Source organism: Somniosus microcephalus, chromosome 4 (assembly GCF_052327205.1).
Source record: "Somniosus microcephalus isolate GS21.2 chromosome 4, FLI_Smic_1.0, whole genome shotgun sequence".
Lineage (NCBI taxonomy): Eukaryota > Metazoa > Chordata > Chondrichthyes > Squaliformes > Somniosidae > Somniosus > Somniosus microcephalus.
Window position 1 is genome coordinate 242,948,001 of NC_140990.1, and position 18,880 is coordinate 242,966,880.

Below are 18,880 nucleotides of genomic sequence, written 5' to 3' on the forward strand. Positions count from 1 at the left end.
AAATGGTACAATCCTGAAAGGGGTGCACGAACAGAGAGACCTGGGGGTATGTGTGCACAAATCATTGAAGGTGGCAGGGCAGGCTGAGAAAGCAATTAAAGAGGCTTAAGGGATCCTGGGCTTCATGAATAGAGGTATAGGGCTCGATTTTGCCAGGCCTGAGGAGGCAGGATTGGAGGTGTGTGAGGTGTTAAAATCGCAAAAACTGGTGGGCGGGCCCGATCCTGCCTCCGAGCAATTTTCCCAAATGCGTGTTTCCTGATCCCGTTTCCATCCCGCCTCCCTTAACAACCAGTTAAGTGCCTCTATTATCCCATTTTGAGGGTCCTTTGTGATTGTAACACTTTTCCCAGGTGCTGCACGCCTCCTCTGAAACACGCCAGTGAAACCTGGCGGTAACACAAGTAGATTGCTTACTGACAGCAGCAGCTCCACCATTAAAAAGGAGTTTTCACCAATCTTCATTTGCAGGTGGCAGAATTTTGTTGTCTCAGGTCTGGGGGAACTTTTAGCAGGCATACTCATTGTTGTGCAAGTTTGGAGCCTGACACCCATCTCCAGTGTGACCTCCTGGGAAACCCCTCTCCCCACCTTGACTGAGCGCTTCCTCAACTGAGGCATGTACCAGAAGCAAGGGAACCATTTATTTCCTTTCCTCCTGGACATCAGATTCGGACGAAGACCAGCCGCGGCAGCAGCAGAACCTGGAACAACGGCAGCAACAACAGGAGCACCAAGCTGCTGCTCACCCACCTGAAGCTGCACATGTGGGCAGAAGATGCCAGCGCATGGAAGCCCATCGGCGCAGGAGATACCTCCCAAACAGGATCAACAGACAGAGGATCAGCTACCTCAACATGACTAAGCAGCAGTGCCAAAGGAGGCTCAGACTTTCTCGAGAAGTATTGGGTGACATCTGCGCAATGCTGCAGCAAGACCTGGAGCCCAGAGGAGCAGGTGGACACCCCTTACCAGTGGCCGTCAAAGTCACCACCACACTCAACTTTTTTGCTTCAGGCTCATTCCAGGGATCAGCAGCAGACATCAGCAGTGGCTCCCAGGCGGCCGCACACACTTGCATCACGCAGGTAACCGATGCCCTCTTTGCCATCGCGCACAATCACATCCATTTCTCCAAGGATCAAGCCAGTGTAACCATGCGTGCTGTTGGGTTTGACAATCTCGCAGGCTTTCCAAGGGTGCAGGGCGTCGTTGACTGCACACATGTGGCCCTTAAGGCACCCCAACACAATCCAGGTATTTTTGTCAACCGCAAGGGCTTCCACTCCCTCAACGTACAGCTGGTGTGTGACCACAAGAAGGAAATTTTGCATGTTTGTGCCAAGTACCCTGGCAGTTGCCATGACTCCTTCATCCTGTGCCAGTCTAGTGTGCCTCCGCTCTTCAGTCCGCCAGACCAACTTAGCGGATGGCTACTTGGAGACGAGGGCTATTCCCTGAAAACGTGGCTAATGACGCCATTGAGGAGGCCAGCCAATGAAGCTGAGGAGCGCTACAACTCCAGCCACATTTCCACCAGATTCTTAATCGGACAAACCATCGGCTTGCTGAAGATGCGCTTCAGATGCCTGGATAGATCAGGTGGAGCCCTGCAGTACTCAGCAGCCAGGGTCTCCAGAATCATCATGGTTTGCTATGCACTTCACAACATGGCACAGCATCATGGCTTGCAGATGCCTGAGGAACAAGTGGCTCATTACATAGCCTCCTCAGATGAGGAGGAGGAGGAGAGCGACAATGACCAGCTTGCAGAGGCGCATCAACCAGCGCCAGCAGCATGCGAGCACATTGCTGGCCAGGATGCAAGGGACGCACTCATCTTGGCCAGATTTGCTTAGCCTGGCCAATCAAAAACGTTTGTCTCGCACCTTCTTACCAGAGCATTGACAATGGCCAAGAACCTACGGATTCCTATCACCCTGACCACCATACTGACAATTGCAAGTCGCCCTAAGCCCTCATTGTGGAAGTCCCATTTGCGAAATGACACGGGCCACAACTGCAACAGTTTGCCATCAGAATTTTTTTATCAAAACAAGCAACTGATGGCATTTCAAAAATAAACACAACATGACACCCAAGTGACTACTTGTGCATTATCTTCCTCTTACGTGTGCTCCTATGTGGTGCTTCCCCTGTGGCTTCAGCAGATGTGGAGGCCCCTTGCTCACTTTGCTGCTGCTCCTGTCTCGACACCTTTGGCGGGTGTCCTCTGGGGTTGCGAACCTGTGAGGGCTCGGCAACAGTCTGCTGCTCCTGTGGCTGTGCAGGGGTTGAGACGCTGATCTCAGTTGGGTGTGGACTCTGGTGGGGCTCTGACCGAGGGCTTTGCAGTGGCATGGTCGTGTGAGTGCTTGGAGAGGAACCACCACTTCCTTGTATGCCACCAACATCCCTCTCATGGGTCAGCCCCAATTCAGAGCTAGCAAGTGACTTGACAGCACCTTGCTGCAATTCAGGGGGGCCATGAGGACCCGTTTCTGTTCTGGAAGTCCTACTCCCGAGGACTTGCTTGAAGGTCTGGTTTGTTTGCTCAATAGCTGACCATCGCTCCTCAAGAGATGTCAGTCTATTCTGAACAAAGACCATGTTTTCCATACCCTGGCGACTAAGCTCCTCCATGGACGTAGCCATCCTCTCCTCTACCGTAACCATCCTCTTCTCTGCAGTAGCCAGCCTTACCATGGAGGTAGCCACCCTTTCCACGGAGGTTGCCATCCTTTCTGTGGTGACGCGTTCATGCGCCAATGCCTCCACAAAGGCTCTGCTCATGTTCGTGATGGACTCCTCCATTCACTCCACACTCGCAGCGACCCTGGAGACAAAACCTGCCAGAGACTCCTGCACCTGTTCCTGGAGTTCCAGCACCGCTCTTCTTCTGGATGGACCCGGAGACAGAGGGCCGACATGCAGCTGAGCCGAGCTGGCAGAGTCCTGCGCCCTCCGCCCTGTCTCCACAATCTGCTGATGCTCACTTGTGAGCTGTGATACACCAGATGACAACTCTACTCTATCTCGCAAAGGTACCACCGAGGTGTGAGTGCCTGCGCTGGTGCTGGGTGCGCTTAATTCTGCTGACATTGCGCCCTCAGAGATTGCAGCTTCCTCTGACGAGTCTGGAGGCTCAGGCTGTTCCTCCTGGATAGTGGGGATGGGGGCTTTTGATGGTCCTGTGGGGGCGTAAAGGAAAGAGTCAGAGATGTGAGGCCAAGGTTACATGCACATTGAATATTGCAGATGATCAAAAGTCAATCTGTTAGAGCATCAGAATCATTATCAGTGACTGTAGGGGGTGGCGTGTGCCCAGTCAGCTCTGCCCCTGACTGTCTCTGAGCGGTTCGAATCGCTCCCACACCCCTGGGTTCTAGACACCGGACTTAGGTACAGGCGGCGATACAGAAATAGAGTAGACAATTGGTTTGGTACAAGAAAACAATGATTTTATTAAAGACACAACAATATTACAACACTGGAAAAATCACTAGAATAATTACAGGCATATAAAAAGTACACTTAGTTGGGAATGGGGAACACACGGCACATCAAGGGAACAAACACATTAAAAATCCCCCTACCCTTGTCCCACCCCCAATACCTAACTAGATTGAGCTACGAGGGGCCAGGGATTTATGCTCACCAAAGGGGTTCCTTTTGACGGTTCGAAACCCATCGATTAAGCCGGTTGCGGTTTTGGGGTTTGCTCTTCGTGTCCTTTGGGGCCTGCCGTCGTCACATGGTCCCAGGGCGCGGCGGTGGAGTTGTCTGTGTAAAGTACCCTCTTTTTCTCTGTTAGAGATAGGGAGTAAAGTCTTTGTTGGGTACTTTACCTTGCAGAAATGGTTCTTCTTCTGGTGGTGGTTTGGTCGCCGATGGTTTTGTTGCGGTTGGGGTTCGGTTGGCGGTCTATGGTGTTGGCTTGATCCTTCTACCCATGCTTCAAACACCAACTTATAACTGGACCGGGGTGTGTGTCCGCTTGTCCCCAACGCTTCTTTACGCTGCCCTTCTCTGCTTATCGGTCTTGCCGTTCGTCTCGTCTCGCCTGCCCGCTTATGGCCCCGTGTGTCCTGTGTGTGTTTGATTCAGGTTCCGTTCTCCTCCCGCGTTTGGCCCCCAGTGTTGTAGTGGGTGTCCTCGGTGTTGAGCAGCGAAAGGAGGGAGGAGAGGAAGAAGAGAGCAAGCGAAGAGAGCTTGGCTACCGGTGGGCCTACAATTATACCGGTTCTTCACCCCTTATCTGCGCGCCAAATCAGGTCAGTTCTTTGCTTAATTTTGGCGGGCTCATCTAAAGTGATTACAATCATTCACTTTAACGGTTTTTTGGGGCGGTTGTCTCCTTGTTTAATGGCTTCAATATCCTGGCTGTTTGTTATTTATGAAGTTTAATCGGATTTTCCTGGCTTGGTAGCTACTTTGAGCTGTTACCGATAATTTATGCAGAAAGTTAATGGCCTCAAGATTAGGTCTATCCTGAGTTGATCTGTTTCAAGATGAAGAATGCATATTCTGTGTTTACCTAGCTGTCTGGCTTTAGAAAATGACAAAGTCTTTCACAGATCCATGCATGTTAGGTTTTGTTTCAGGATTCGAAAGGGCCTGCCTTTTGCAGGGCCTTGTCTTTTAAAAATCCTGCAGGTTTCTGTCACGCGGTTTCAGAAGCCATTTTCTTTTGGGTACCCTTTTTAATAACTTGTCCATACAGGGTCCCTTTATCCATAAATTTTGGAGAATGTGGGAATTTTGAGAGCCCTACAGACTCATGCAATGTCAGTGAGAGAGATGATAAACTATTCTGTCAGCAGCTTGCTCTGATGCACCCGTCTGTCCGTCCCCCACTTGCGCATCCTCCTCCACTCCCACGATCTCCAGGGCCGCCTCCTCCCAGGGGGTGAGCTGGGCTACTGAGGGTGGCCCTCCTCCTGTCCTCGCTCTTTCCCTCTTATTGTGAGCTCTCTTTTCCTGCAATGAGGGAGACAAGTGGAGTTTGAGTGACAATGAAGGAGTGAGTGTAGAGAATCCATATCATTGATGGCTAGAAGGAGACAATGATGGAGTGAGGTGGCAAGACCAAGGGCCCTCCCTGTGTGTTGTAAATTGTTTTCATAGCATCACAGTGATAGGGAGTGTGAGGGCTCCATAGTCGAATAGTTAGGTGAATGTGACCATAGAGAGAGAGGGAATGGGTAAGGGTGCAGGGATGTCATTGTCAAGTGGGATGTGGAGGAAGAAGTTGCTAAAGCTGAGTGCTGGTGAGGAGAGGCAATGGGGATCAGATTGAGGGTGATGGGAAAGTCATACTCACTTTTCCAGTGCGCAGAAGGTCATGAAACCTCTTCCTGCACTGCAGCCAGGTTCTGCGGCACATAGACAGCGAGTTAACCTCCTCTGCCACTGGCATCCACACAGCTTTTGTCTGCTGGGGAGGCTTCTTCCTACCTGAGGAAGGGAAAAGCACCTCCTTATTTCCTCTTGCTCCCTCCACCAGAGCTTGCAGGTGCAGACTTTGGCCTACTGCTGGACATATTGACTGAATGAATCGATCATACCACTGGCCATAAAGTTTAAAGTCAGCAGAAGAAGCAAGGCTGCTTGCACGCCTTAAATCCAGCAGCACTGATGATGTCATCAGAGGCGACTTTCAGAATGGTAAGACTCATTGGGCCAGGGGTTCCCACACGCTGGGAATCAATTGGCCAATTAGGTGAAAATTGCATTTTCCCCCCACATCAAAGTGGAGTCGGGTGGATAACAAGAAAAGCGGCTGACATGCCCCCCAGCCCGTCCCAATGACAAAATCGAGCTCATAGAGTCCAAAAGCGTGGAAATTTTGATGAACCTGTACAAAACACTGGTTCGGCCCCAACTGGAGTACTGTGTCCAATTTTAGGAAGGCTGTGAAGGGCTTGGAGAAACTGCAGAAAAGATTTATGAGAATGATTCCAGGAATGAGGGACTTCAGTTGTCTTGATAGACTGGAGAAGCTGGGTTGTTCTCCTTGGAGCAGAGAAGATTGCGAGGAGATTTGATAGAGGTGTTCAAAATCATGAGGGGTCTGGGCAGAGTAGATAGAGGGAAACTGTTCCCATTGGCAGAAGGGTCGAGAACCAGAGGACACAGATTTAAGGTGATTGGCAAAAGAACCAAATGCGACGTACGAAAAACTTTTTTATGCAGCGAGTGGTTACGATCTGGAATGCACTGCCTGAAAGGGTGGTGGAGGCAGATTCAATCACAGCTTTCAAAAGGGAGTTGGATAAGTATCTGAAGGAAAGAAATTTGCAGGGCTACGGGGAAAGGGCAGGGTAGTGGGACTTGCAGAGAGCCAGCATGGGCTCGACGGGCCGAATGGCCTTCTTCCGTGCTGTAAACATTCTATGAATGTTACTTGCCACTTACCAGTCCAAGTCAGAATGTTGTCCAGGTCTTGCTGCATGCGGGTATGGACTGCTTCATTATCGGAGAAGTTGCAAATGAAACTGAACACTGCAATCAGCAGCGAACGTTCCCACTTCTGACCTTATGATGGAGGGAAAGTCATTGATGAAGCAGCTGAAAATGGTTGGGCCTAGGACACTGCCCTGAGGAACTCCTGCAGCGATGTCCTGGGGCTGAGATGATTGGCCTCCAACAACCACAACCATCTTCCTTTGTGCTAGGTATGACTCTAACTAGTGGGGACTTTTTCCGCTGATTCCCATTGACTTCAATTTATTTGATGCCACACACGGTCAAATGCCGCCTTGATATCAAGGGCAGTCAATCTCACCTCACCTCTGGAATTCAGCTCCTTTGTTTATGTTTGGACCAAGGCTGTAATGAGGTCTGGGGCTGAGTGGTCCTGGCGGAACCCAAACTGAGCATCGGTGAGCAGGTTATTGGTGAGTAAGTGCTGCTTGATAGCACTGTCAATGACACCTTCCATCACTTTACTGATGATTGAGAGTAAACTGATGGGACGGTAATTGGCCGGATTGGATTTGTCCTGCTTTCTGTGGAGAGGACATACCTGGACAATTTTCCACTTTGTCAGGTAGATGCCAGTGTTGTAGCTGTACTGGAACAGCTTGACTAGAGGCATGGCTAGTTCTGGAGCACAAGTCTTCAGCACTACAGCCAGGATGTTGTTGGTGCCCATAGCCTTTGCTGTATCCAGTGCGCTCGGCCATTTCTTGATATTACGTGGAGTGAATCAAATTGGCAGATGACTGGCTTCTGTGATGGTGGGGACCACGGGAAGAGGCTGAGATGGATCATCAACTCGGCACTTCTGGCTGAAGATGGTTGCCTTTGTGTTCACTTAGGCTATGGGATTGATTCAGCAAGGTCTCGTACTCACATGGGCACCATCTTAAGACAGCTTGCACTCAAGGGAATCCTGCCACTTGGTGAGATATCTGCGCCATGTCCAGCCACTGCCTCCTAGCCAGGGTAACAGATGAAAGTGTTGCCCTTGCTATCAAAGTGCTGGTCAATTGTTTGATACATGTGTGCACTGTAGACTGCCTGATATAGCACACGGTACAACTGTATTTTAGTTGGTCTTGTAAAACAGAATCTGGTCTTCTCTGACATGAAATTCTTATTAAATGTAGGTCCCAGGATAGTGATGGTTGTGCCCTAAACATCTCAGATGTTGTTGCACCTACACTTGTTTGCCCATCATGAATTCCCTTTTCTCCTCTCAATTATCCAGCATGTTCAGGACCCTCAAATGAATACCCATTCTCACCTTTCTTTATGGTGTGATTTCAAAGCCAGCAGCAACCACGAATAATGAAGCAAAGTATTGACAGTGGAAAAAAAACACAAGTTGAGGGCTATCAGGCAAAGCCAATTGATGCATGGAGCAAAATGCAGCAACAGCTAATTGAAAACACAAAAAAATGGGGAAAAATATTGCCGACATTAAAAACCTGTAAGAAGCTTGAGCAGGTTAGCTCTTGGGATCCTCAAGTGCCCAGTTTTTATAGACAAGCAGCAAGTTGTAGCTTCACCTGCAGTCAGGAGATTCAGCATGGGATCTCGGCTTGACTGGAAGAGGGAGTGCTACATTATTAGAAATGCCATCTTTTCAATGAGATGTTAACTCTTCAGTTGTAAACATTCAGTTCCTTGGATAAGCACATGTAATCTGTACGGAAGCAAACAACTGGTGAAGATGCCTAAAAAGTAAGTGGGAAATTTTTTTTTAAAAGGTTATCCTTACTGATCACCCAGCAGCTTCAATGCTCTATTAAGCCAGTATCTGAACAGTATAATGATCAGTGGCATTAAAGCCATTTGACAGGTGGAGGAAAAAAAATCTTGCATCTAGATACAATACAGTCCAAAGCCATGCAAAGATATGATGAGGATGGGCAGGATACAACATCTGCACACAATTAGAACTGCTAGCCAGGCTGTCAGCCCTCCACAAGCTCCTGATTCAAACAATATAACTGCTAGCACTTAAGCTCTACCTTTTTTTTAATCAAGAACACAAGAGCTGCTGTAGCTCGACCCCAAAATTCCACATCAATCCAAAATATCCAGAGAATCCAAGGAGTTAAACATCACTCCCTCACACCTGCCTGTGGAGCTTTATCCTGACAGCATCATTGCCTAGAATTCTGTCTTTTGTATACAAAAGTTCAAATGCAGGGTTAGCCATTGCTTGCTGAACCTGTATTGCTGGAGCACACATGAGGAAAATTGCTGTCTTGCAAATTGGTACCTCAGTACAATACTTCCAAGTTTGCTACTACCAAGGGTAAAATTCATGAGATATCTGTCCTTGTTAACCACCGCCATCAGCTGTTCTTACAGCAGTATATATAATTTTGATACCTCTCATGAAGTAAAACGTCACTCATTCCCCACATGACAGTCTCTGACTAGTATGTAAAAACACACCAGAATCATTACAACAGACTCTTTGGGCTTGATTTTACCAGCCTTGAGGAGGCGGGTTTGGAGGCGGGTCAGCTGATAAAATCGGAAAAAATGGCTTCAGACACCCAACCCGCCTCCATCCCGCCCCCACGCGATTTTCATGAGTGTTGGGTCAGCCACTCCCAAACTGACCCGACTCCAACCAGTAGGACAGGAAGTTAAGGCAGTTAAGAGCCTGTTAGCTGCCTTGATAATCCTATTTTGATAGAGGTTTCCCATTTTCCTGCCTCTGGTTCCTGTTTCCCGTCTTGTCAGAAACAGTCCTGCTGCAAGGAGACGAGTTGGTGGAGGACATGATCTGTAGTCATTATTGGTGCAGAACTTTAAAAGCGCTCCTGTAACATGGCTGGCATTCAAATGCAACAACTTTGTTGTTGAAGATTTGGGATAAGATTTTGCAAACCTACTGACCTTGTGACTGGTCAAGCTGACACACATCTGCTGTTTGAACTGATTGGAATAATTTCAGGCCACTTTGAGTGCGCGATTGCAAGCTTCTTGCCTCAACTGAAATTATACCAACGGGATGGGAACCATTTACATCCTCTCATCCTGGTCATCAGATTCGGAGGAAGAGCAGCGCGGCTTAGTGCTGCCGGATGAACAAGTGACTCAGCACACAGCCTCCTTGGAGGAAGATGAGGAGGACGAGGAGGAGGACAGAGAGTGACGCCTTGCAGGGCCGGATGTGGCCAATCCAGCAGCAGGCGACCATAATGATGGCCGTCAGGCCAGGGATGCACTCATCCATGCCAGATTCGCATAAGCTTACGCTTCAACCACAGGTGGCTGGCACATGGAGATGAATATAAGTCCGATAGTCTCAAACCCCAGGCATCATCTGTCCAATAAACGGTGGTTTGCGCTCAGTGTCACCACCATCATTCTACATGGAAATCGCCCTGAACCCTCACTCTTGAACTTCCATTTCCCAGAACACAGAGGCCACACTTTAGGTGATCTCAGCAGATCATTAAACCTTTTTGACACTAAACCCATGTGCGCCTGTACACAGATCTCGAGCTCACGCCCTCAGCAATTTGCAGCCAAGCTGCCTTGGTTTGCTGAGGGAGGCCTCCTCCTTCCATTTCCAGGGAAGAGGAGCTCCTGACGTCCTCTAACTCCCTCAACAAGAGCATGGAGAGAGCCCTCATTGAACCTGGGTACAGCCTTAGTTATTGGGGCTGCCATTCCTGCAGCTCCCAGCACCTTTAAGAGAAAAAGCATTAATATTACTAAGCAAATGATTGGAACACATCTGGCATCTTTTTCATTTCATAGTCAGATAATAAAGTCATATATCAAAAAATCATGAATCTCTTTCTGGAATAATATGACCAGCAATATCATTCATTAAATTTGCTCGGGACAGACGCTGTCAACTCCACTTTCTATATAATACAGCACCAAGCCATCCCAATGACATTTGTATGCAAAGGGGACATGGCCCCTTTAAATTTTCAAACAAACAACACGTCATCAGACATGAGAAACTGACATCCTCCAAGCAATTGCCTGGAGGGACCCGCACATCGGCCGTAACGAGACCAATGAAGCCAAAATCGGAAGTGCTGGGAGGCAGCAGCCGGGTGCAGGTCCTAAAGCTGCCGAGCAGCGGGCCTGCCCTCAACCCGCATCCATTAATAAAATCCAGCCCTTTGATTCTCCCTATTTTCCCCGGATATATAAATATAAACTATCCAATTGGAGAAACACATTTTCACACACCTACTGCCAGGCTGAATTGTCTAAATTACTTTGGTGAAACACAATTCTAACCTGCCGAGATTGGTGGTGACAGGGCGGGAACAGTCTCAAAATGGGGTCAGTAGACTTATGCGGGGTGGGGGGGGGGGTGCTGAAGCGCCTGCCTGTTCAGGTGGGACACCTCTTTAATATACAAATCAGGAACTCTAGGACCTCGATGAACATTTTAAGATTGAGCTAATCAGGCCGCCCAGCAGCTCCAACCAGTTTCACTGACGATAGAGCCGAAGAGACCATGGAAAGGGAAGTTTTACATTATTCTTGTGGCTCTGCCAGGCCCAGAAAAATACTGTGATCCTGGGCTTGTCGCCCCCTCGGCTTCCCTCCCCTTCCCTTCCACTCTCTTCCCCCCTCTCTTCCCTCTTCCCTCCCCTCTCCCCTTTTCCCTTCCCTTCCCCCTCTCTTCCCTCCCCTCTCTCTCTCTCCCCTCCCTTTCCCTCTCCCTTCCCTCTCCCCTCCCTTTCCCTCTCCCCTCCCTTTCCCTCTCCCCTCCCTTTCCCTCTCCCAGGACCTACCTGCAGCTGCCAACTACATCCCAGCTGTGGCCCTAAACCTGCGAGCTGCCTTGGGGCACCCATTTAACATCCACAGCCTGCCAGTCACATTCAGATAAGGCCTGGGCTTCAAAATCATGTCAGCCTCTTCGCCACTGGAACTGCCGGCTGCCTGCACGATCCGCTGGTCTGCCGCCTAAAGCTAAAATCTACCCAACATTTTCCTAATTAGGCACTATAATGGCGTAAACTCACTGCATAACAGGTAGTGTTTGCCCACAGGAGGTATTGGTATATACCACACAGTATACTGCTCAATATGTGTACCCACTAATGACTGAACAGCACAGTACAGACTCAGTGATGTATTTGTGATATGAAGTAGTCAGTACAATTTCAATAATATTCCTGTAATGAGTATTTTTCTTTCTAACTTTTTTGACATGGGTTAATGTTAATGTTAAATGGTAATAAGGTTGGTTGATTTGTATAGTAGATACTATAGCAGGACTACTGGAGAAATCAGTAAATAATTCCAACAAGGGAAGCTGATGGCCTCATATTGCATTGACCTTCACACTAATAATTACATTCATAAATCTGAACTTGGCAGCTAATCTTTAGGAGTGTCCTTGTGCTGCATTTAAGCTAAAAGTTATTAGCATTGAGAGGAGTAGGAAATATATGCTTGTTTTTTAGGCTTATTATGAAAGTGTGGCTATTAACAAAACAGATGAATTAGAATTCTTGACCTTGATAAGATTATCTGTTTGTGATTCTTAAAAGTTCTGTTCACTTAATAAAAGACACTTTGGAAAAAATCTTGCTTTCACTCTATGTTAAGAAAATTATACATAAAGTGCAGATTTTAGACTAAGCAAATTTATAAAGTACTGAAAGGCCGATTTTATCCCCCCAAATCAGGAACAGTGCAGGCAGGGTTAATCGGAACAAGCACCAATTTTGACTCCAGTTGCCAGCAGTGACATCATTCCCACCAGCTTTGGATGAGAGTAAGTGTTGGGACATGTAAATGAGGCCCAGGAGTTAAAATTTGGCAGCTCGTACACTCCGGGGGGCCGGACGGTTCATTGCCAGTTTTGGCCCCCATGGCCCCAATTTCCGCCCCAATTTAAAATTGGCTCTTAAATTGCTACTTTTCTTTTTCTGTAATAGAAGAATAGAATGATTTATGTAGCCTTTTAGAAAGAAAGAAAGACTTGCATTTACATAGCGCCTTTTAGGATGTCCCAAAGCATTCTACAACCAATGAAGTACTTTTGAAGTGTAGTCACTGTTGTAATGTCGGAAATTAGTTGATTAAGTGTACTGTAATTCCTTTACCATTTAATTGGAAGAGTAAAATGTCTGTTTAATTTGGCCAATTTAACTGTGCAACAGTTTAAATGAAGTAATGTGTACAATTGGCAAATACACTGTATTATGAGTTTAGAGTAATTGTATCTTTTATGTTCTTCAAAAGCTTAAAAGACAGCATAGAAAAATCATCATATTCAGATTGGCTAATTAACAACAGCATTGCTGAGCTTGTAGCTTCAACAGGTCTCCCAGTGAACATCAGTGATGCATATCAAGATCCACGGTTCGATGCTGAAGTGAGTAACCCTTCAAACTAGCTCTCAAGTAACATGACTGTACAGATTCTCGTGTCTTAAGAGAGTGACTAGAGTGACTTCCATGTGGTGCTGTCCCCTTTTACTGATCCTGTGTTTAAGGAATATAAAGACTTAACCTGATGGCAGATTTACTAGACTTACATTTTCATGGGAGGCTTGCCTGAACATCAGCTTGTTTAAACTAAGGAGTGCAATCGACAAGCGGGAGAACTTGTCATCTGTACTCCTGTAATATAAAAGCATCATAAGGTGTAACAGTGGTGATGTCAGCTTAGTACTACAGAATTAATAGATGATTATTAAATGGTAATTCCATACAATGATTTTTAAAATATAATTTATTACTTTACCTGTATTTTGAAAACTTTCTAAAATGCAACTTAATTAAGATCCCTTTAAAATGCTTCAAAATAAGTATTATTGTAAAGATCATAGTGGGTTTGCTGACTTTAGTCGCTGGCTCAATGCCAAAGATTACTCACATAATCAAGCTCTCACTCCTTACCTTATACGCACAGTAGTTGGTAATATTCACATTACAGGGTTAAACAGAACATTCTTGTCACTGAAATGAAGCAGCCCGCTGGTGTATTCCTAGTGTTTCAATGACAGAAGAATAATTACTTTATTAGGCCATGTGGCTTAAACTACCATCTTTGAAACAGGTTTATTAAAAACTAAAATTAAACAGCAAAAGAACAAGACAGCACATTCTACTAAAGTACACCCCTGCCCCCCCCAAAAAAATTGTGCTCTTCAAGATGAGCAATGTTTTTGCTGAGGAATGGAACTCTTCCTATTTCAGCCGTTCAGTGTTACCACCAAGCACTCCTAGGTCAGGTATAGAACAGCACAATACTGAATAAAGCTTCCTCTATTATCCTAACAACATGCTGTAGCCTCAAGCTGAGAAGAGCACCATCTCCTGCATCAGTGTGACATTTTTTCCATTACCCACACCAGTCATCCTGTGACATCTGAGTGAGACTGCCAATTAATACCAGTTTTGTATTATAGCCCATCACCACGAGCAACTGGATTGAAATTGCCCAAACTAATTCCGTACAGGACCTTTAGAGCTAGCAGACAGAGGAGACTCATCCATCAACCTGGGCTGCATTTGAGTCTGAAAAACGAAAGAACTTGCAGTTTTATAACATCATTCACGACTTCAGGTCGTTCCAAAGTGCTTTATAGCCAATAAATTACTTTTTACAGTGTAGTCACTTGTAATGTAATGAAATGTGGCAGCCAGTTTGCGAACTGCAAGGGCCCACAAACAGTAATGAAATAATGACCATCTAGTCTGTTTTAGTGACGTTGATTGAGGGTTAAATATTGTCCAGGACACCGGGGAGAACTCCCCTGCTCCTCTTCGAATAGTGCCGTGTCTATCTAATCGTAACCAGAGAATCACCTGCAACGGCTTCTCTTCCCGCTCCTGCATCGTTACCTCTGGTGCCCCCAAGGATCTATTCTTGGCCCCCTCCTATTTCTCATCTACATGTTTCCACATGTACGCTGACGACACCCAGCTCTACCTCACTGCTTCTTCTCTTGACCCCTCCACGATGTCTAAATTGTCAGACTGCTTGTCCGACATAGTTCTGGATGAGCAAAACTTTTCTCCAATTAAATATTGGGAAGACCGAAGTCATTGTTTTTGGTCCCTGCCACAAACTCCGTTCCCTAGTCACTGACTCCATCCCTCTCCCTAACATCTGTCTGAGGCTGAACCACACTGTTCACAACCTTGGTGTCATATTTGACCCTGAAATGAGCTTCCGACTACATATCCGCAGCATAACAAAGACCGCCTACTTCCACCTCCGTAACATCACCCGTCTCCGCCCTTGCCTCTGCTCATCCGCTGCTGAAACCCTCATCCATGCCTTTGTTACCTCTAGACTTGACTATTCCAACGCACTCCTGGCTGGCCTCCCACATTCTACCCTACGTAAACTTGAGGTCATCCAAAACTCGGCTGCCCATGTCCTAACTAGCACCAAGTCCCGTTCGCCCATCACCCCTGTGCTCACTGACCTACATTGGCTCCTGGTTAAGCAGCACCTCGATTTCAAAATTCTCATCCTTGTTTTCAAATCCCTCCATGGCCTCGCCCCTTCCTATCTTTGTAATCTCCTTCAGCCCCACAACCCCCCAAGATATCTGCACTCCTCTAATTCTGCCCTCTTGAGCATCCCTGATTATAATCGCTCAACCTTTGGTGGCCGTACCTTCTGTTGCCTAGGCCTTAAGCTCTGGAATTCCCTGCCTAAACCTGTCTGCCTCGCTACCTCTCTTTCCTCCTTTAAGACGCTCCTTAAAACCTACCTCTTTGACCAAGCTTTTGGTCACCTGCCCTCACTTATCCTTATGTAGATCGATGTCAATTCTTTTGTCTTCAAACACTCCTGTGCAGCGCCTTGGAACGGTTTACTACTTTAAAGGCGCTATATAAATACAAGTTGTTGTTGTTGTGGGATCTTTTACGCCCACCTGATGGGGTAGAGGGGGCCTAATGAAGATAGGCCAGTGTCTAACCCACCACACCACTCAATTTACAACATGTAACTTACACATCCTTGGTTCACAAACCAACAAAATGCACAATATTTCACAAACTCACCTAATAATCCTGAACCTGCACCAGTACTTAAAAAAAAAAACTTGTATGTGATTTGAGACTATCCCATGCAGCCTTCACATTTTTTTAATTTGTTCCGGGATGTGGGCGTCACTGGAAAGGCCAGCATTTATTGCCCATCCCTAATTGCCCTTGAGAAGGTGGTGGTGAGCCGCCTTCTTGAACAGCTGCAGTCCTTGTGGTGAAAGTACTTCCACAGTGCTGTTATGGAGGGTGTTCCAGGATTTTGACCCAGCGATGATGAAGGAACGGCGATATATTTCCAAGTAAGGATGATGTGTGACTTGGACGGGATGCTCACTTCTACAATGACTGAACAAGAAGAACTGGCAGAAAGTGGCCAAACATATTTCAATGACTGAATGTGGAGCTGTCAATGCATTCCTCATCGTGAGAATCAGGTTACTTAAGTTAGGTTTTGCAGGTATTTGCTGCTCATCAACTAAAAGATACAGTGAACCTGGCTGGCTTTAGTTTGACAGTCTTATAATAGATGCTAGCCTCAAATCCATTCACACCTTATTCCAAGTGCCTTTACATTAAATTGGCTAATTTCAGAAGCCTATCTCCACAGAATATATAGGAAAGCATCCTAGTAATGTGCTTTGATCCTTCAAAGGGATAGCTTGGCTACATTCCAGAAAGGGTTTAAAGTTCATTCTATTTGCAAGAAACATATCAAAAGATTCATTTCTTTGTATATGTGTGTGCATAGCCACATGTCTGGTTTGTCACAATTGACTTGTACTCTGCCATCTTAATTCCTCTATGGGAACTTCTGGCTTGGCAAGCTGGAAAGTTCTTATGGCACTGCTTTAAAGCAATCATATGTAACTACAAAGTAAAATCCTCTCGCACATTCAGAATAGAAGGAAAGCTACATTTGTTCATTTGCAGCACTCACCTATTTACTCACCCCCCACCCCCATCATTATTTTCTCTTGGTCTCTGCGGGGCATGCATGACTGCAGCTGGAAGAACACATGGGTGACTTGCTCCCAGATCCTATTAATGCTGCTCCCAACCAGAACTAGGAGATGCATGAAAATGGTCGGATGTTACTGCAATATGGGAAATAAAAGTCTGATAACACTATGGTGCCAAACATTGGTGCAAAACAAGTCCCACAGCACCATACTGCTTATCCTAAACAATCATTTATTACTGTCTAGCACTTACTCAGAGAAGATTACAAAATTAGTTAATTGCAGAGATCTGCCCTTTCTTTCTCCACCCCCTTAAAGCACCATATAATGAAATAATCTCAACTCATTTACTTCAACTTTACTTTTATAATACTTATGACTGGTTTCATTTTTTACCCCCATAATTACAAAATTGTTTGTTAGGTTTCCAAAAGTAGAAATAACACCAATCTAGGAACTACCACTGGCTGTGGGTTCAGACATTCAGCTACTTTAATAGCTGTGACAGGCAGCTTCATATTGCCCCCAATGTAAGAACACTTTGTACCTGTAATCACGTCACTCCCACCCACAGGAGCAGAAATACTCACATTGAAATTAGAAGAAAAGTAGCCACAAAATGGATATTAAAAAAAATTAAATTACTTTATTCACAGAACTGTGGAAAGATATTTGAATGTAGAAGTACTGTTAAATAAAAAGACCGTATCAATTTAATTTTTCAAAACATCTTTTTAAAAAACACAACCCCTCCAATTATCTCCCTTCCCATCCTGAAAGCTGTGTCTCACGCTGGGGTACTGTTCAATGGGTGCTGATGCTATCCGATACCTCGCCAAAGTGGTCATTCTGCATGTGTGAAACCAGACAGTGAGCAGCAGCGGGTTATTCAATTATGTGTAGAGGAGGGGAATCGGAGCTGAGCCCAATCCTATTCTTATCTACATGTATACAACTGTGACCATTGGATAGTGAACAGGAGCACAAAACCTGTCTGATTTATCTTTAGTCTAGGAAACTAAGGTCAATTAGATTAGCTAACACCCCACAGGCTGAGAATTAAATCTGTATGGTTCAGTCATACACTGACCTTACCCAACTCCACCATCAAACAAGCTTTCAACTAACTTTTTAATTAAATGTTTTTGCTTTTCTTTATATATTATGTGGCTCTCAAGAGGACACACAGCTGGAGATTTAGTTTGGAATATCCTTGAGCAAAAAGCTAGTCATAAATTCCACTGATTGACAACTGTACATGCAAAAGGATTCAAAAAATGCAAACCCTGTTTTAGGGTTCTCTGTTCAAATAAATGAGATTTTTGAACTGTATTGCACATTGTCTGGACAACATTATAGTTTCCATAATAATCCCCCTCCCTACCCATAGACTTTTACATATGATGTTATAAAAAGGTCACATATTGGGATCATGAATATTGTATGTCACTGAGTGACTTGACATATTTGTTGCTTAAAGCCATTGCTTCTATTCTCTAGGTGCCTTGCAGCTTAATAACCTCTAAAAATAGAACATGCAACAGACTGATGCAGCATTAATGTCACATTTATCAGTGCTTGACCAAATACAGACATAACTCGTAGCACATCTTCAAACGCGGGGAGTACATTTAACTACATAGGTGCTGGGGTCATTTTATACTTGCTGCAATCTAACATGAAAACAGTTAATTATTATTACTTCTATTTTCCTTTGGCTGGATTTCTACATTGGTCACTTCTTCTGATTTAGTCAGTAGTGGTGGGTGCCCCACTATACCAATCTACTAGAAGGTTTGTTGTCTGATTAACTTCTACTGTGTAGTAATGCCATCTGTTTTCAATTAAGATTAAAGTCTGACTTTTGATATCAAATATACCATTTAAAGAAACTGCTTTGCTTTTGTATTTAGGCTGATCAGATTTCTGGTTTCCATACCCGTTCAGTCCTTTGTGTACCAATATGGAACAGTGGCCACCAGATAATTGGTACGTGTTTAGTGATTCCTTAAATGTAATTTTATTTCAACATTCAATTTGATAACTTTTCAAAGCCATTATGTTCTGGAGCATCCAAGTAGCAAAAGAGAAAAAATCCTCTAATATAAAAACAGAAAATGCTGGAACTACTCAGCAGGCCAGGGCAGCATCTGTGGAGAGAGAAACAGAGTTAACGTTTCAGGTCGATGACCCTTCGTCAGAAAAACCTCTAGATGGGACAGGTGTAGATGTGTATTCCAGCACTGCCAGTCACACTAATTTCCCCTTCCTCATGTGGGTGATTTCAGCAATTCTTGGCCAGGCTGTATGGGTGGCAGGATGGAGTAATATACTACAATTAGATGTCCCTCCATGGAGAGGGACAAGAAAGAGAAAGGAAAAGCCAGCACTGTTTTGGTTCCTTCTCCCTCCTTTGAATCACTCTTTGTACTGGTTGATCGTGGAGCAGTACTGAGG

The 18,880-nt window shown here is 45.6% G+C and overlaps 1 protein-coding gene across 1 annotated transcript in view; it reads left to right on the plus strand.

Annotated features, from left to right (window-relative positions):
- Nucleotides 1–18,880, plus strand: part of pde11a (phosphodiesterase 11a) — a 544,209-nt gene that overhangs the window by 265,490 nt on the left and 259,839 nt on the right. The window contains exons 6-7 of the mRNA XM_085986089.1: nt 12,697–12,829; nt 18,337–18,412. Coding sequence (XP_085842215.1) covers nt 12,697–12,829; nt 18,337–18,412 — 209 coding nt within the window. The remainder of the gene's footprint in view (nt 1–12,696; nt 12,830–18,336; nt 18,413–18,880) is intronic.